Genomic DNA, 19,933 nt, shown 5'->3' with positions numbered 1-19,933 from the left:
AGTACACACTCCAAAGTAGCACTTAGGGAAGGTTAATTCCCCTGGAGCTTGAACCTGTCTCTGCCTCTCTGTTTTTCTGTATCTGCTCACACAGAGGTTTAAGATCACCTGATCACCTTCCCACAACTTATCCCTTGAACACCTGCCTCCAGGGGCACCTTCCAGGTTCCAGGCTGCTCTGTCACGCAAGGATGCTTTAGAGGGCCACTGTGGATATGGGGAGAAACCAGGCAGGCAAAACTGCCCTCTGCATCAAGAAAAACAGCCAAAGTAAAGGAAATTCCAGTTAACTAAACTTTCTAGAAGCTTCTCCTTTCCTCCAGAAGGGTGGCATTGATTGTACTGGAAGACAAACATTTTCACAGGAGCTTCGTGGAGTGAAAGTACATCACCCAGGCTGACAGACCTCAAAATTGGGAATGTCTGCTTGCAAGTGTGGAGATGAGAAGATGTTCCAGCAGGAAAAGCAGCAATCACTCCCACAATCAATCCCAATGCATTCCCAAGAATGGGATCCAGCCAGCGCTTTCCTGTCCACAGGTCCCCAGGAAAGGCATGAGGGCTTCTCTAAACAAGGCCAATTTCTTTTTTAACTCCAGCACTGGCTTTGGCACAGATTCCCTGTTGACATGGAAACACTGGGTTGAATACACAGTGTCTACACCACAACAAATAAGAAGGGTTTTGTGCCTCCCTCTGACTGACCACATTCATTCAGAGCCAGGCTCGTCCCACATCCAAGCCCTCTGGAAACACAGATAACACCAGGTCAGGAAACTCCCCTTATATCAACATACATTCCCTTGCTTTATGCTGTTGCATCAGCTCAGGAATAGCAGGTCCCTGGGAAAACAGATTTCCTTTTGTGTCCCCTTTATTCTACATGTTGAGCCCTGAAGGAGTCCTGGTGGTGCAGCCACTCGGAGCTGCCAAGGACATTCTAATAGAGCACAGCCAAGGGCTTCTTGCAGGGGGCAGGACTGGAGTGGGAAGAGCAGTAGGAACTTCTCCAGCTTCCTGTGCTCTGCTGGCACTGCAGCACCAGAGGGGCTGAGAAAGCACCTACTTGACTTTTTTCAGTCACTCTCCTTCACACATAAGCTGGAAAAAAGGGTTTACAACGTTTTTTAGATATTAAGATGTGGCTGCCCCATCCCTGGAAGTGTCCAAGGCCAGGCTGGACAGGGGTTGGAGCAGCCTGGTCTAGTGGAAGGTGGCCCTGCCCATGGCAGGGGGTGGAATAGGATGATATTTAAGATCCCAATCCATTCTGAGATTATGGAATTCTATGAATATGTTGCTAGTGAAAAATTTGATCCAACAACTTGATATTCAGGAGCTGGAGGAATTCTCCAGCTGTGAGAGGCCCTAGGTTTATGGACATAGCTCCAGCACCGCTGGTGTATCTAGCAACAGAGAGCTGGGAGCCCAGGAGGGGGCAGGAAGTCTAGATGCTCATTTATTAACTGCTATATAGAAAAGAAGAATAAATTGTCCCAAAATGCCACTGCTTGTCTCTCCAGCTGCAAATGCCCAGGGCATTAACTGCAGCCAACAACTCCTAAAATACGACAAATGAAGGCAAGTCCCTTCTCTGTGCTGCCACCTCAGGAGCAGTGCTCTGCCAAAGCAAACACAATGAAAGGGAATACAACTCCTCTTCCCTAATTACCTTGCTAAAATGCCAAGCAAGCTCACAGCACAGAACATGACAAAAGAGCAAACCCCCAGTCTGCGGGCCCTTACTGAAGCTGTTTCTCACCAAAGTGGTTTGGGTCAGGGCTTCTGCAGGATCCTGAGCCAGCCTCTTTGCCATCCCAGTGGATCCAGCCACCATTCCCATGGTAGAGAGAGCTGGCTGGTGCAAACTGCCTGATTCAGCAGGCAAAAGTAGCATCCCAGAGCTGTCTGGGTCCTGGCAGCAGGGATGAATGCGGGAGGATTCTCTGACAGATCACATCTCTGACATGCACGTGAAACCTGAACCTTTCAACATCCAGAGAAAAGGAGCAGGAATGCTGCAGATTAGAGGAGTATGCTGGCTATGAGCTCCCTAGATTATTAGTTGCACCATTCCAAATAGCACTAAAGGTTGCAGAACTGAATATTAAAGATGTAGGAAGACAGGAAAATCACTGAAGGTACAAAGAAGTTTGGTCAAAGCCTTTTTTCCTCTGAAACATGGGCATGCAATCCTCTACCTGTGTAAAACCAGGGATTGATTAAGGATGCAGGAAGGCAGTCCTGCTCCACACAGCTGCTATAGACTGACCTCACCCCTCACATTTCTTACAGGCACACAAATAAATAAAAACTGGGATGTTCTGTGTCTCCAGCACTCCCCTCTGCCTGTATGGCCTCACTCACTGTCCAGCTTCCAGATGGGATGCCCAAATAACAACAGCCAGTCTCCCTGCTGCCAAGGCAAGTGAACCTGCTTCCTTTGCAGCTCCTGCTGTGGTAACATGATGGATTATTGCTGTGCCTGTGTATGGCACACTGAGTCCTGCTCAAGGAAGCTGCCAGGCACCACCACAATGCCACAAATTCAATCAAGGCAGGACTTTGAGTTGATCAGCCATGAAAACTGAGCTCTAAGGTGATGTCTCAAGGTGCAGGAGGACAAGGCTCCCACTTTGCGCAGAGTTCATCAGCAGGACACGGGCTAATTAACTAAGAGGATTTTTGGAACTCTACACTTAGCAAGAAATAGTTCTCACCATCAAGAGCCAGACATTATGTACACTGGAAGTTAAGAACTTTGGAGCCTGCTCCCAGCTGCATCTATTAACAGATTTCCCTATCAGTGCTACCAAAACCATCTATTTTTATACCTAATTCTCCACAAAAGTCCATTATCTGAATTCCCTGAGAGAGAAGGGGCAGTGGAGACTGTCTGCACTGCTGAGAGCTGCAAAGCTGCAGCAATGCTCAGCCCCAGCTTTGGGCTGGTCTAAAATTAAAATCACAAGTACAATGGGATTAAAAATGTCACACAGCAGTTTGTCCAATGACAAAAAGCTATTTAACAATCCTCCTTCTTCCCCAGGTGTGGCTGTGTGTACTAAAGGAAACAGGTATTTTGGAAACACAACCAGTACAGGTGATACTAGAACATACTACGACACTGCATGACTCTGAGATCAGTGCAAAACACACTGCTCCCCTTCTCTTTCCATGGAAAGTGTATTTCTTTAGGCAAATATCAATTTCTTTTTAAAATGTTTAATTAGCCTGAACTCACTATTGTACCTCAATTATGTTGTTGTGTCCCTTTCAGGATTTACAGAAAACTGTGACCAGCCATTGTTGAAGGATGGGAGCCATCCCCAACTGGCCAGCAAGGCTTTGCTACCCAAACAGGTTTCCAAAGTGACTCATTTGCATTCAGAATCACCATGAGACTAGGGAATGCTGGAAGATGCAGACCAAAAAAGAGATTCTCCGAAAGAAACAGCCAGGCTTTGAGAGTAACCCACTTTTTGAACCCAGACAAAAGTTTTTTGAAACTTGCACAGAGACCTCATTCAGACACCAGTTTTTCTAAGAGTTGGAATAAACTCACTGTCACCCCTCAGAGGCGGCAGCCTGGGGGAAGGATGGAAGCACACACAAAGGCAGCCCGTATGCCATACCACAAACATTTCCCTGGGCTAGCAAAGAGGTCAAGGCATGGACATTTGTCACTGGAGGCCAATTTTAACTCTATTACTGACTGCATTTTGGAGCTGCTCTCCCACATCACCTGTGAGCACAGCCACCTTCCCATTAGGATGTGCAAGGGGAGGTGGCACCTTTGTTCCACCAGCTGCTGCAGCAGGGACACATTGCCCTGAGTGCTCCTGCTCTACCCCATACTTCCTGTGAACATTCAGCCCAGGGTGCTCCTCTGCAGACCCTTGTAATCCCTCAGCAGGGAGAGGATCCAAAATCCATCACTCCCAGAGTATTTTACCTCCTTTCTCATGGGGATCAGCAAGATGCCATCTACGTGGTGTCACTTGATTCAGACCTTGTAAGAGATGAATCTGCTGTTTGCATGAGTTGGTGCTAAAAGAGTCCAGGAACTAATCACAGGACTCAAAAATACTCACTCCTCTTGTTTCCAGGGCTAAGGTACAGAGGAGCCTTTTGCCCAACATCCAGCTCCTCTCCAAACTCATCCCCAAGAAAAGGCTGGGCCTGGAGCTTACCTGGTCCTTCTCAGGCTTGTCTGAGATGTCGTTGAGGCTGGTGGAGGTCAGGTTTCGGTGAGCCATGGCTGGGCTGCCTGGAGGAACAACACCAACAGCAGTTAAAGCACCTGCTTGGATCCAGTCAGAACACAGAGGCTCAGGCTACAGCATCACCTTTCCTTGGGAGGCTGATGCGGGGAATTCCAGACCCTGACAAGCTGCTTTCTGTCACTTCATGTGGCACAGGGGGGGTTTAAGACACTAACACTTTGTCACCTCTGACCCTCCTAGCAGTCCAGTGACTCCAAGGACAGCAAAAGAGTCCAAGAATTTCCATAATTCCTGCCTGTGGGAGATAAGCAACACAGCACCACGCTGCTGGCCAGCTCACCCAGGACCCACCACAAACTCATCCCTCCACAGAGCTGGGACCTTCCACAGTGTACAGCCCTGGCCTCAGCCCCCCTCAGCATCCCATGCACTGCACACAGCACAGGCAGAGAGGGGGGGGCAGCTCCTGCTCCTTTGAGACAGCCCCTAATGAATGCCTCCCTCGCTCTAAGCAAGCTCATTAACTGAGCTCAGGAACATCTCACAGATTAAAACAACGTGAGTGCCACACCGATGGGCCAGGAGTCAACAATTCCTGACACCATATTCTCCAGAGAGGTGAAGAAACTCTCCAGAGACACAGCACAATAATTACATTTAAACCAACCCAAACAAACAACAAACTAATAGTAAACAAAGGCTTCTGGGACGGATACAGGATCAGAAATCACAGTGGTCATTATGAACAGTAAAAATTATCCTGAAATGTTCCCATCCCTTCTCATCACATTTGCAGGAACCTGAAACACAGCACCAGGAGCTTTTATCCCAGAGCTTCTGACCATGAACTTCATTGGAAAGGGAGGAAATATAAAGGAAGAAAAAATGGCAAGGAAGCATCTCCCAATTGAGGCTGTGTTTTGAGACCAAATTTATTTTATATTATTATAAGGAATGTCCAAGTTCTCAGTGTTCATCAGCTCCCAGCACAAACAAACTCAATAATAAATCAGCATCAGGAGCTGGGAATAAAAAGGAGCAGGAATAAAAAACTCTGGACTCTCCAGAGCTGGGTTTTCTTTACAACATATGTGGGTATAGATTCAAAGTAGCTGTATCTGCTGTGTGTTACTGCCACGTCCAGCAACACCAGCACAGCCAAAGCTGTTTGGACAAATTAGACAAATCACATGCCACAAAGGGAGATCCCCAGCTCCAATTCTTCCTGCTGTTATTTAAGACCCCATTTAACTGCTATTTTTTCCAGATTACATCACTTGTTTGCTTTGTTTATTGGATTCCAAGCTGACTGTTCCCTGAGATATAATGACCCTTCTCCCCAGAGGAGGAGGCTTTGTGCCTTTCTCTCCCCTTGCCAGCAGCCTCCTTCTCCTGCGGAGGTCAACATAGCCACACAAACTCAGAGCAGCTCCAAACAAATCTTCTCCTAATGGTCTCCACATAGCCACACAAACACAGAGCAGCTCCAAATAAACATGTGGAGTACAAAGTTTTGGCTGCTGAGACGCCTGTGGAGGACTTCTGGTCCATGACATTCACCCTTATGGTGCTTGCTAACAAAGGATCATTTCCTGATCCAGGCCCAATTCCCATTCCTGTCTCTCTGGCAAAGGTGACCTGAGCCTGTCCATGGCTGTGCTCAGCCAAGGACTCGTGAGGGAAGTACAGCAGGCAGTCCAAACCCCTCCATGCCATTACCTATAAATCAGCTCCATAGTCATCTGGCAAGGGGAATACCCTGGAATTCAGACTTCAGTCACTTGTCATGGTCACCACAGAACACTTCTGTGCCACCACTGCCATAAGCTGTGCCCTCCTGGGAGGAGCAGTGCACTCCTCTGGGATCAGCAAGGCTCCCTGACACAGGGAATCAGACAGGAGCAGTGCCAGAGACCTGTCCAGCTCACCCCAGAGAGATCAAGCTGGCAGACTATTTCTGAGGATAATTTATACAAAAATTACAATATTTAAGGCCCTTTAACAGGAAAAGGATACTTCAAGAGACAAAAAAAAAAGTGCCAGCAGCCATTCTAGACTGCCCTTGGAAAGGGAGAATGGCCTGACCTACCTGCTTCATCCCAGATGAAGGAAAGAAGGCAAACAGCATGAAACAGAGCGATAACAGGAGCAGCCAGAGCAGCACACTCCCCACAGAAGGCACCCACGCTCTCCCCACTGTTAGGTTAACGCACCAGCAAGCATTAGAGCCTGGCTGTGGCACTGCCTGTCCCCCCTGCCCTGCTGGCCCAGCCCCTCTGGCACTGCCCACACTTACTGAGCCATCCCACGCTGGGGCTGCGTGGCACTCCCAGCTCATCGTCCAGCGTGCGCGTGGCCAGGCAGGGCACCGAGCTCTCCAGCGGGCTGCGCGCTGGTGCCGGCCACGCAGGACACGGCAGCCGCAGCAAGGAGCAGCAAGAGAGCAAAGGGGAAAAGTTAAAAGAAAAGAAAAGAAAAGAAAATTATGGCAGAAAGAAAGGCTCAAGCAGTGGTACAGCGAAGCCAGGCAGGACAGAAGGTTGGAGCTGCACAGTGCGGTCACTGAAGCCCACTCATTTAGATCCTGACTTCTCCTCCGCAGCTCCACCTCGCAGCCTTCACTCGGCAGGGCTGGACACAGCTTTCCATCCCTGGTGTCTCAAATTCAGGCATCTTTGAAGCAGATCTCATGGAGGTGAGTGGGCAGCTGCAGTGCTGGTGGCACTGAGCAGTTTCAGGCTGCAGCACCATCAGTAACAATAGGTTTTTGAAAATAAAGATCAGGTCATGTCCCAGGAGCCAACTTTGAGCATCCTGCTCCCATCTGTACACACTCAGGCACACCAACCCAGACTTGGAAATGCTCACCTTAGTCTGCCATGCTTCCAATGATGCCAGCATACACATTGATAGGGATTTTCCAAGCATTCTCAGACACCACCTCATTTCTGGTATTGTTCAGCTGATGCCACTGTTCAGCTACAAAGGCACTGAGGTCCCAGTTCATGTGAAAAGCACTGAACTGATTAATACTGAACCAGAGGAGCCATGGCTGCCTCATCCCTGAAAGTGTCCAAGTGACAGGGCTTGGAGTAACCTGGGCAAGTGGAAGGTGTCCCTTTCAGTGGCAGGGGGCTGGAACAAGATGGTCTTTCAGCTCCCTTCCAACCCTAAGTCCTCTAGGATTCTAAAGTGGGATAAAACCTCTCTCCCCGCCCCAGCCAGGTATCCTCCAGTCTGTGCCTCAGCTGACAGCCTGCTATTCCCACTCAACTGTTTCCAAATCATGCTGCCAGCACAGTGTGAACAAACAGTGCTCAGGAGGTGTTTAAGCAGCACCCACGCAGTGATGGGACCATGCCATTATGGTGGTTAAACACACACACTTAAACACATCACAGTTTTCTACAGTCTCTGCCAGCTTGGGTTTAGCAGCATTTCATCATTTCTCACTTGCCAAAGGCTCCCACAGGTGTTAAATTATACAAAACGCTGGCAGGCACAAAGCTCTGAAAGAAAAATCTCAAAATGGAAAGCAAATGTCATCACAGAAGGCTGGTAAATATTGGTCAGTCCTCCAGTCAGGCACCTGCAGAAGGGATGGGCACCACAGATCCCATGTTATAGCATGGCAAAGCTCAAGGTGTGCCAGCTGGAGAGCTGCTAGCCCAGGTATCATGTACTGCTCCAGGGGTGTAGGACAAGGGCTGTGCCAGGAAGGAATACAAAAAACTCTTCAAAAGCCACTCAACAAAATGAGACACACACAAAAGCCTGGCAAAAACCCCTGCAGGAGTCTCATCAATATGTAACATGGAAATATCCTTGCTGAACACTTCATACAGTTCACCCTTCTACCAATGGAAGCAAGCAAAAGGGCTGTGTCTTCACAAGGTAACATGGAGGAATTGCTTAGTCCAGCTTTGTACACCCAGAATTTTGGCAATCATCTTTTTCCCAGACAATAGACAGCAATGGAGTGCTGTGATTTATCCTCTTCCATCCATGGCACACAGGGAACTACCCTCTTTGCCCAATTCCTTTCCCAGACCAAAGGGATTCCTGATAAAACATCCTGCCAGAGCAGATGTCAGAGCACACCTTGGCCATGTCTCTGCCCATCTGATCACTACCTTGCCTTCAAACAGAGCAGTGACATCAAAGATGGGGGCTGAGGATGACCCACCCAGACACCACAGAGCCACCCCCATCCCTAGGGAGGGTTGGGAAAGGATAGAGATGCTCCAGGATCAGTTATGGCAGGGAGATGGGCAGAGACATCTCTCTTTCTTAGGTTCCTGAATTTCTACAGGCATCTGGGATAACTGCATGGGGCTCATTCATCTCAGAAGTCAAAAGTAAGAATATTTTGGAGGCCCTAAGACTTCCGTTAATTAAGCACTCTGAACCAAATGAGATAGAGGCACCACAGGATTTTTTTGAGCCATGGCCCAGGGTGTATTTCCAAATTTCAGATCTAACAAACAGATCCCACCCCTGGAAATGTTCAAGGGCAGGTTGGCTGGCTGCAGAGGGTGTTCCTGCTGAGCCAGTGAAGCAGGGGGCAGCTGCACCAGGCTGTAAAGCTGTTGTGCAGAGGGCAGGCGGATGCTCAGACCTATTGGATGGAAGTGTCACTGACACTGAGATGAAAACAAACACCTACCTGGAAAGAAACTCAAGGGGAATTTAGGAGTGCCTGGGGCTGGTGGCACAGTCATTAGGGTGATTAGCTATGCTAAGAGACAGCTGCATTCCTGTTGGCCTCATAAAATTTTTATCTGTCTAAAGGACACATGAGACACTCACTGAATCCAAGGTATAACCTGATCAAATACATTCTGTAGTTACTTCTCCATTAAAGTGTAAATAATAAATAACAGTAATGACTACACATCAGGTTTTTCCCCCATATGTCAGTCTTGCCCTCCTGAAGTCTCAATGCATTTGTACTGTCATGGAACAGAGTGTGTTACACATCCTCAGAGCACATCAATATCCCAGGAGGAAGAACAGAGACAGAACACCATAACACGAGTGCCTGAAGACCAGACCAGGAAAGAATTCCTGGAGAATCAGTCCAACTGAGCCAGGACCTGCACAGCCCATTCAAACAAGAACAAGAAATGAATGATATTGAAATCACTTAAAATCCAAGCAAAGAAGGCCTTTAGCTATGAAAAATAAGCAGGGGCTGAGTGAGACTGTGAGGAATGTCCTTTGTCAGCATCACTCTTCCTGGGATAAGCTCTGCCTACGTGCAGGAAAAGGGGTTTGCAGCCGAGAACTGAGGGCATCCCCTACAAGAGGTGACTGAAACACTTGAGCACCAAGGCATGTCTGTCCGGGGTTCAGCCTCCCACACACTGTGGCCACAGGCCAGGGTTCTGCTCCCCACAGCAAACCCGACCATCACAGGCCCAGAAAGGACTTGGGTCATGGAGGTGGTACCAGAAAGCAGCTGCCTTCCATCCAAACCATGGGGAGCATACCTTGGGAAGGCATCCAGAAGGCCAGGCTGGCTGGGGCTTGTAGCAATGTGCTCCAGCAGAAGGAGTCCCTGCCCATGGCTCCTCCAGCTGTAGCACTCATCTGGCCATGCTGTCCCTAAAGCTGTCATTTCCTCCCAGTGCTCTCCCCAGAGCCCAGTCCCTCTCTGCTCCATTGGCCTCCTGCAGGGATGTTCACTGTGAAAACTCCCTTGGTTCACGTTACTGCACCTTGCCTTACTCCCTCACTCACCACCTTATCAAGGCACAGACATGACAGGAGGTATCACCCAGAGCAAGGAACAGTCTCCACACACATACACACTCCTGCTGCAAAACCAAAGGATGATCCAAGGTACGAAATATTAATGAAGTGTGAGAATAGGTTAGGGAGGAATGTTAGGGTGAGTTTTAGAAGCCAAACACAGCAAGCTAAGAGGCCTTTGGTAGTGCAAGAAGAAAACCATTTTCTTCATTTGCTCTTATTTCTGGGTATTTTAAAATGGCAACTTTTAACCCAATTTCCAGACTGTCACAGGAGACAGTCGAGAGAACTCCAAGGCATGACAAGAGGCATAAAACTCCTCTTTTCTTTATTACCATGAGCAAGAAGATCCCAAATCTCCACCCAGGGGCAAGCACTGAATCAGTGTCCAGGCCTCCATAGCTGTCTGCATACACACACACACACACATTTAGGGATACCACTACCAACATGGCACTACCTATTACACCTTTTTTAGAGAGAACAGGACACATATTCACAACACATACCACAAAATTATTCTAGGAGGAATAAAGCAGGATGGAAATCAGCTTTACCCCACTGGACAATGATTTTATTGCAATAAAATGCAAGCTAGGTGTTACTGCCAGGTCATTTTTGATTCACAGTGCTACTGACACTGTTACAGACACAGAATGTGCATGGAAGCTTTGTCTCTGCCCAAATAATTCAGATGACCAGCCTTTTAAGGTTCAGGCCCCACCAAAGTTTTTGGCAAATCTCTCTTTCCTATCGTTGCTCCTAAACCACCTCCTAGACACCAGCTGTGAGAGCACCCCCTGCCTTCCAGCCTGCCCCTGGATCCCTGCCAGTCCAGTGAAGGTGTGCTTAGAGTGCTGTGCCAGGGCCAAGCAGCTGCAGAGCCCCCACTGATGCGCCATCAGCACGGCCTTGCTGCTCCTGGGGTTAGGAAGCGGGGTCAGGGCCACGCAGTTAGTTCTGGGCGGGTGGGCTGCTGTGACAGAGAAGGCAGCCTCTGCATTACCATTATCGGGGTTGGAAAACATCCTACTTGCACTGGAGACGGTCTTTCCAATGTCAGCCAGCGAGCGCAGGTTGGATTTCTTGGTCTGGTGCCGGTGCTTCCTGAGCAGCGTGTAGGTAACCTTGTCCTTCAGGTCGGGTTTCAGCAGCCCCGTCTCAATCTGATTGTCAACGATCATCTCTGTAGCCACACGGGAAGGGGGAGGGAGGGGAGAGCAAAATTAACCACAGAGCTCAAAACCACTTCCAGGGAGAGCAGAGAGAGAGGGCTTGGAGGCATTTTCACCCTGCCTTTTTGAAGGCTTTCTCACCATCTCAAAGTCAGCTTTTGTTTCTATGAAAATCTCTTTTAGACATTCCTCTTGAAACAGGACATAAGCACTTCCATCCAGCATGAGCCACTAACACACAGCTATTGCACTGAGATTCCCTTCTGCTAGTTCCTACATGCCATGGAGCCTATTTCAAAGACCAGGGTAAGCCAATTCTTAGCTCAGAAATGGAATCCCCTCTCAGCCTGGACTTTCTTAGAGATACTACTACTCTATGGCAAGTTCCATGATGCCCCCATAAAGCACACAGAAAATCTTCTATCAGCTTCAACAAGGCCTGAGTTCACCTTGCAGGCCCCCAGTAAAACTTAATCTAAAGATAGGAAGAAATCCTGGAGATGAGCCACTAATTAAATCATTCACTTGCAGGACTGAAGTGATGGCAACTGCAAGCGGCAGAACTTGCTCCAGTTACCACAGGACGTATTATATAGCTTTACTTTTCATGGAGTCACCAGGAGAAAAGGCCCCCAGCACCCTCAATGCCTGCTCACTTCCCATCAATTCCCTCCTTTCTCCTCCCTTATCCCAGAGGAAAAAGGCAAAAAGGTGGCCAGACTTATGAAGAATGTCCCCTGTGAAGTAAGTCTGGCATGAAGTTGTTCCCTTGGTAACTTGAGTTCACACGCTGTCCCCTGAGGGCAAGTGGCAGCTCATATTTGTCTGCTGGTAACTTTTATTTGTGCTAATAATAAAAGTTATGGCAAGGGGGAGGCAGGACACGCATCACATTTGCTAACTCAGTGAGTCAGAAAGTCATCCTCTATGTGCTGCTCAGAATTAAAGCCTCTTCAATTCCCCAAGGAAGCACCTAGCTCTTCCTCTCAAATTAAGACAGGGTAGGCAGAAGCACGTAGGTACTCTTACACAACATGCCTGGCAAAAGGCTGACCTTTGCTAAGTGTTACTTTAATACAAGCTTTTCTGGCTCGTGGTTTTGGTTAGTGAATTTTGGAGTATTTCCTTCAGAACCTACATTCAAGTTTTATCCTTCTCTATCTGGCACTTCCCTTCCCTGTTGCAGATAAAACACAAACAACAGAGAGAGTTTTTCTTTGGAGTTTTCCTTTCCTTTGTGTCACTACCAGACACAAGCCAAGTGACCATGATTAAATCATCCTGGAAATCCAGTCCTGTATATCCCTACCTGTCTGATTAAGGGTCTGGACCAGCAAAAACACCCCGCTCAGGACAGTGTCACAGTGTCACAGCAACAGCAACCACCAATGTGTAATTTAATCTCCTAGGAATTAGATTTAATTTGGGGGTTGAAGAAGGAGATTGAAGGTGACATCTCAAAGGGACTTCAAAAGAAAATTTAATGTTTGAGGGTTTAAGGTTTTGGACCATGAACACCAGCTTCTGAAGCAGGTTAACATTCAGCAGAAAACTTGAGAACTTCTTGGGAGGTTTATTTTGTTAAAACTTTGCAAAGCTGTGCATTTGGATACACAGACACAAAAGCAAAGGAAGATACATGTCACCATAAGCACAGGCAAAACTAAGTTCAAATCTCTGTATTTAACACCAGAAACACCTGTAATTCCAAGTCTGATGATCCAGTGTATGGGAGAATTCAATGCCATGATAATTTTGACCTTAGTTCCTGAGATGATCATTCAAAGCACTGAGTTTTGGCAGAGAAAGTACTTAATTTTTCTCTTTTAGATCCCCTCGTGTAATGGCTCTTAAACTCAGCATTTTGGTTAAATGTCCCTCCACTGTATGGCTCACTTGGAAAATTTATTTTCCCTAAGTTCTCACACACCATGGGCAACATGATCTGGCTCTCAGCATGTCAACAAGCGTCACCCTGGGCCACAGCTGATTTGACCATACAAAACCTGCCCTCCCACTCTGCAGAGCAGAGCACCAGCTGGTGCTGGGGTGCTCTCCCCTCTCCCTTGTTGGGGATGGGGAATATCCCATCCTAAACACAGCCCCATATGCCCTTAGTGGGCAGCTGAACACCTCAGCCAAGAGCAGCTCCTAGCCCGAGTTGTTCTGCATAAACAGTACCTGATGGGTGTCTCTGCTCCAGACACATGGCCCTTCCATTTTCACCTTTTCCATAGTGGACATAAATTAAATGGATGTCTTTTTCCTGCACTGAGAAGGACTCTTTTAATCTATCTGTTATCTCTTTCCAGGTACTTTCTAGTTTTTCCCTCTTATTCCTTTTTCTTTAATTTTTTTCTCTTTTATGGGAAAAGCAGTGCTTTTTCATTAAAACCACCCATAAAGCCATACCAGAGTTAATAAAAATTTGTGGGGAAGTGGTGAGAGAAAGAACCAAGGCAGGTGTACTTACCCACCACCTGTGGGAGGGAAGAAGCCTCCATATCCAGCATGATGGAGCCCTTCTCTATGCACGTCCTCAGCTCGAACAAGCTGTGCAGGGACAAGGTGGCCACGTGCGGTTTGCTCCATCGCTCCCCACCTTGCTCTACCTTCTCCTCAAACTTGATCCACCTGCAACAGGGCAGAGCAATGACATGGGGTTAAGGCTGTTGCTTCCTTGCAGGGAAATAAATCAGCATTTCTGGAAATAAGGCAACTTGTCCTTCATTATCTGGGCAGTTCTGGTTTAATGGTTGGACTCTATCGTCCTGGAGGGCTGTTCCAAATGGAATGATTCTGTGATTCAATTTCAGGCAATAAAATATGGAATCAGCCACTGCCAAGATGGAGGCAGCGTGGAATTCTGCTGTCCCATGCCCACAGGCTGACAAAGATGGGAAGAGAGGAGCACAAGTTAGTCATGTCTGAAGGTGCTTTTAGAGAACAAATGAGCCACCAAAGGAGAAGGCACAAATTAAGGAGCTCATTCTTTCCCTCCAGCTGCTGTTTAATGATTTAACCGAGCAGGTTTGAAAAACCCAGAAAACTTATCTCTAATGGAAGGTGAGAGCAAAGGGTGAATCCTGGTTGTGCAAAACACTCTTTATACCACTAAAACTACATCCCAAGAGCAGAGAAGCAGGAGGCTCCCTGTCCCTGGCATGCAGCCCATCCCCAGTTCCTCCTGTAGCCTTGACCCTGCCCTTGGCCCTGCTGTGCCCAGCCCAACAGCATGCAGGGATGGGCAGTGGGGATGGAGCACAGGGCTCCTGTGGGCCTGGGGGATCTCAGCTGGCTCATACCTTCTTCCTCACCACAGCACCCAGCAACAGCTCTGCTGTAAACTGGGGGTGCAGGAAAACGTGGTCCAGTACGCCCTAATGGCAAAGCAGAAATGCTTTTTAATCCCCTCTTGAGACACCATTTTAATATATGTGGAAAATGAAAATTCCAGTGACTAATATAAAGAGATTATTAAGAAAAAGGTAAGGAAGCTCATAAATTTGTTCAAAAGAATATTATTAACAGCAAGGGAAATTATCTTTAATCCTGAAAAATGTATTACTTGAGGATTAATCAATTATGCTTCACAACTGCAATAATCTCTTTCTGAGACTTTGTTTTTTTAAAGCTGCTTTTTAACTCAAGATAAAAGACTGATTTTCATCTCCAATTAATAAGGTCCTTTTAGTTCACAAAAAATAAGTGTTTCCTAGGACACCTGAGGGATCTGGGTGGATGCAAGTCTGTGCACTTGAGGGGCTTTGCGTGGAGCCACATTTACCCTGTAACAGCAGGAAGGCTGCAAATTACCAGTGTTTGTCCTTCCAGGGAAAGTGATTACTCACAACTATCAATATTTGCTTTCTGTTTACTTTTCTCACTGCAACCCACAGTCCCAACACAATACACCAAACGTTAACTTGCAAACCTGGGTGAACAAATGCCTGCTGGATTCACACCACCAGAGAGTGGTGTGGGTTGGGAGGGACCTCACAGCTCCCCTAGTTCCAAACTGCTGCCATGGGCAGGGGCACCTTCACTAAGCAGGGAATGCCTGCATTCCAGAGGTGGTCACAGGATACCGAGTGAGGCACAAAAAGGAGAAGACCTGCAGCAGCTGGAGGGCCCCAGCCTGTTGTGAGGAGCACTGAAGTATCTTTGGGGACCAAGACATGCCCAGCATAGCGTGGCGATATTCTCTCTAAAAGGCAGAGAGATGGCAGGAAGGTGATGGGATTACAGAGAAAAGGAATGACAGTGCTGGACTGTGGGATGGTGGATATGGGTTTTTTGAACTTCTGTTATAATAATTTTTGTTCTATAAGCTGTCCCAGGAATTACATTTCTATCCTTCACAATTTTACACCTGATAATATCACCACAGCTTTCACGGGCTTCTGGGAGCAAGGTGCAGCAGACAGAAGGAATGTGTAGGTGTCAGAACAGAGCAGGAAGGAGATGAGGAAGGTAATTTGATTGTTTGCTCTCTCAAATATGAGTGCAGCCCTTAGCCCTGCAACAGCCTGAAGCCAGCATTGCTTTCCCCAGCTGGGAGCTGTGCAGTTCTACACTGGGCCAGGGGAAGCATAGACACTACAAGGTCTCTTCTGTCCTCTCCTCTCTCCTCCACCCACACAGCCCTGCACTTGCTCCTGTGATCAGTAGCTGCTCCTGCAACTTCCCAGCTGTGGGAGCTGTTCTGCAGGAGCAGATGTGAAACAACCCCAAAACAGCTGGCAGACCCTGTGCCCACTGAAGCACAGCACCAGCCAGCTCTGGATGCACTGGGAGATGCTCAGGAGCTCTCAGGAGGATCTATGGTACAAGATTAAGTAATTTCAGCAATGTACTGAAAAATCCTGAGCAATCAGACACTTTGTAAGATCACTATCCACAAAGGCAGGAGGTTGGGTGAATTTAGAAACTTAACAGCACTTCAACAGGGTGCTTTGTTACATTCTGTGTCATTTATACAAAGAATCATGGATCCATTCAGGTTGGCAAAGTCCTCTACGATCATCCAATCCAAACATTAATCCAGCAAAGACAAGGCCACCACCAACCCATGTGCCTAAGCATCACATCCACACATTTGTTAAACCCCACAGGAGATGAGGACTCCACCACTATCCTGCACAGACAACCCTATGGGTGAAGAAATTTTTCCTAATATCCAACCTAAACCTCCCCTGGCACACCTTGAGGCTGTTTCCTCTTGTCCTGTGGTTTGCTACTTGGGAGAAGAACCCTGCAGAGAACCACCCACACAGCTCCATGCTGCACTCCTACCAAAGATGTGTAACAACAGCTACATCAGGAAGTGCTGAATTCATGGCAAGAGGAAAGGAGAGCAATAAAGGGAGAAAAAGGATGAGCAACAAGTCAGAAGTTAGAGAGTAAAAGGTGAAAAGTCATTAAGTAAGTTTCCCAAGCAACTGAGAAGCAAAAATAAATTAGGATAAGAGGTAAAGGGGTAGGTGGTGGAGCAGCTCATTAAATCACAGGTAAAGAAGATTAGGGTGACCAAACAGGGGCTAACTTTAAACAGACAGTGCCCTTAAGAGGGGAAGGTGGGGAAAGAACTTAGCCCAGCCACCATAAAGAAAAGGAAAAAAAACCCCAGGCTCAGTGAGGGCAATTGGGAATAGGCCAGTGGTGTTCAGATATAAACTACATGTAACTTGTAGCAGCCAGACCCCAAAAACATCCCAGCTTTTTTCTCATGGCTTTTTGACCAAACTAACAGCAGCACCGAAGAACCCAACCAAGGAACTCAAAGCAAAGTAACCCCATGCAGCACTTAACATGCACCTTGAATAATTTCTTCACAAGAAAACAACTTTAAGCTTTTTTTCCTATTTAAAATTAATTCCATCAGTAATTCAGGAGGACAGGGACAGCCTGTCCCTGTGAGGTGGGACCAGGCTCAAAAGCCACTTTGGGGCAATAGTACTGAAGCGCTTTTGACTCAGCCAAATTGGAATTGGCAACTTCTGCCAATTCCGGCTGAGATGTGTCCCCCTTTGCAAAGCACTACTGAGCCCATACTTTTCTCTCCACAGGCAAACTATTGCAATCTATCTGGCACTCTCTTGTTCCCCTGGCTTTTCTTTTGGAATACCTAAACAAACCCTAAAATTCTCTCATTTAACAAAGAATGGCAATTTGAACTTCGCAGGCTCCTTTCTGCAGCTTCCCCATGCGATCCTGCAGCACAGCTATTCCCCAGTGGAATGCTAAACCAGGAATCTCCCATGGAAAGCACTGCTGGCTGCCCTTCCCTTCGGGGGTAAAGGAAAACCAACCCACCTTGCAGTCTCCTTCCACTCCATCTCCTGTCCATCGACAGCCAGAAGCTCGTCCAGCTCGGTGAAGAGCTGCGGGGGCGCGGGGCTGTCATCTTCCTCTCCGAGGATGAAGCGGATGCGCTCGGCGGCGGGGGAGACTGCAGAGGTGAAAATACTGCGGTTAACGGCCTGTGAGATGACCAGGGACGTGCGGCTCCTCTCCTTGCCCTGCTCCCCAAGGCCGTTCAGCTGCTTCTCCAGGCTGCCTCTGCCATCTGACATCCTCGGCGCTGCGGACACGGGCCAGGAGCAAGGTTGCCTCTATCTCCCTCTCTCCCCTTCCTTGCCTCTCACTGAACTTCTTACAAGTTCAAGCTGGGAGTAAAGTTCAGGAAAACTTGTCTCTTCCTACAGACCTTGACTATGTTACAGCAATTTGCAGTCCTTGTGAAAAAAAAAGCACTACGGTGCTCTGTGGCGCTGCCTGAGGACCGGCCGCTCTCTGAGCAGCCCGGATCCTTCACCCCCTTTTTTATATGACCTAAAACCAGTTCCAGCCAAACCAATTGGGGGCTTGCTGGCACAGCATCCCACTGCTGGCTTTCCCCTCCCTCCCTGCCAGCCAGGTTTGGGCTGCCATTGGCCTGCAAGGGAGGCTGGAACCTCCCCAGCCCACCACTGGAAAACACAGGAATACTTAACAGAAGGATTGTCCTCCTCTATACATGAAGAATGCAACCCCATGCATTCAGTCAGGCACCAATGCACTGAAAAAAACCAACTGGTCTGGGTTGGAAAAGGCTGCCTGTTTAGGCAAAAGAGCTACTATCTTCAAACACACAGCACAAGCAAAGCCTGTTTGTTTTATAAGCTCAAGAAAAAGGACAGAAACCCTTTCTTGGCTAAGGGTTCAAAATTCAAACCTGAGAACATCACTGTACCCACCATCCCAAGGCCCAAGGGCATCTCCTAAAGGTAAGTGGAGCCCACACCACCAGAGTCACCTTGCTGGAGGGCTCCTTGGGGTCTACAGCCTTTTACTCAGCATATCACCTTAAAATAAAGGTGTGACCATGTGAAATTTTAAGACAGACATCCTTTCTGCTGGATGTTTATCAGCATTAGAGATACACAGCAGACTATGAACTTTGAACAGTTCCGCTAAAAACTCCTTTCTTTTCAAAAGATCAGCTGGCTCTCTCTTGCAAAATAATTAATTACATCAGGTGTCCAACCACATTGATTTTTCCAGGGTAAACAGACTCTCAATTTGCAATTGGGAAAAAAGAAACCAGTAAAAAACATGCCCTTTACTCCTTTTTCTTTTCCTTAAATAAACTTTGATAGCTTTCTTCCTAAGTTACTCAGAGTGATGATGCTTCAGTGATATAGATTTCCTTTTGACTGAAAGTATATCGGTAATCATAAATGCCCTTGGAATTTCCTGGGAGCCAAGGACCTTGCCCTGCTGCTACGGCAGCCTCCCCATCATGAGGCATTCAACTTCCTGCAGGCTTCAGGAGAGCTGGGGAGAGACTTCTGACAAGGGCCTGGAGTGACAGAAAAAGGGGGAAGGGCTTCCCACTGACACAGGACAGGCTTAGATGGGATATTGGGAAGAAATTCTTGCCTGCAAGGGTGGTGAGGCCCTGGCTCAGGTTGCTCAGAGAAGCTGTGGCTGCCCCATCCCTGGAAGTGTCCAAGACCAGGTTGAACGGGGCTCGGGGCAACCTGGGGTAGTGGAAGGTGTCCCTGCCCATGGCAGGGGGCTGGAGATGCCAGACACATGCATGTTCAATTGTCCTCTCCCTTCACCTACACTAATGAATCTCAATAGCCTTTCATATTTAAATGGAATTCAAATATCACAGCTAGAAAACAAATAAAATACATGCCCATCTTATTGCTTCAAAAAGCAAGATGGACCACAGAAGTGGCTGCTGCTTGGAAGAGGCTGTAAGAGAAGGGACTGCAAAGCTCCTTGAGCTGTTGAAGGCATCCACTGGAGCCAATGGGAAAAGTCTCTCTTGAGTCACTCTGAAGTGGCTTCACTATATGAAGTGTTACCCTGATACCGCCAGCCATAACTCGATCACTCCACAATATTTTGCACACTGAACCTGGGTGCCCATCGTCAGTCACCCCCTCTCTCTTGGCTGCCTCCTCTCTGTGTTGCTAATTACCCATTACCTGCACTTAGGGCTGATGATAAGGTTCACAGCCCCATTAGGGCCCTTGCTGGGTCACAGGTCCCGATGCTGGCCTGACCACACGTTCCTGATTGCCATTCTGTGGGTTAATGGGCCGTTTATGGGCTGTTTATGTGCTCTCTTGAGCAAGGAGAACATATTTCCATTCTCATCTCCAGGCGAACACCGTGTGCTCGGCGTGGGCAGCTGGCTGAGCCCCGGACTTAGGGGCTGGGGAGTCATTAACCCGGGGGTGACCCCTCAGCCCCTGCCTGCCCAACCTCTGAGCACCACCG

General features: G+C 47.9%; 1 protein-coding gene across 2 annotated transcripts in view; it reads right to left on the bottom strand.

Annotated features, from left to right (window-relative positions):
* The window catches only part of SLC4A4 (solute carrier family 4 member 4), a 125,954-nt gene that overhangs the window by 36,152 nt on the left and 69,869 nt on the right, over positions 1-19,933 (bottom strand). For both annotated transcript variants that reach the window (XM_059470825.1, XM_059470826.1), the window contains exons 4-8: positions 17,471-17,606; positions 13,629-13,789; positions 11,014-11,166; positions 6,523-6,618; positions 4,194-4,270 (exon numbers count right to left, since the gene is read on the bottom strand). In XM_059470825.1, coding sequence (XP_059326808.1) covers positions 4,194-4,270; positions 6,523-6,618; positions 11,014-11,166; positions 13,629-13,789; positions 17,471-17,606 — 623 coding nt within the window. The remainder of the gene's footprint in view (positions 1-4,193; positions 4,271-6,522; positions 6,619-11,013; positions 11,167-13,628; positions 13,790-17,470; positions 17,607-19,933) is intronic.

The sequence above is a fragment of the Ammospiza nelsoni genome, chromosome 4, assembly GCF_027579445.1.
Source record: "Ammospiza nelsoni isolate bAmmNel1 chromosome 4, bAmmNel1.pri, whole genome shotgun sequence".
In the NCBI taxonomy this organism is placed as follows: Eukaryota; Metazoa; Chordata; class Aves; order Passeriformes; family Passerellidae; genus Ammospiza; species Ammospiza nelsoni.
This window is presented reverse-complemented; position numbering and strand designations above follow the sequence as displayed.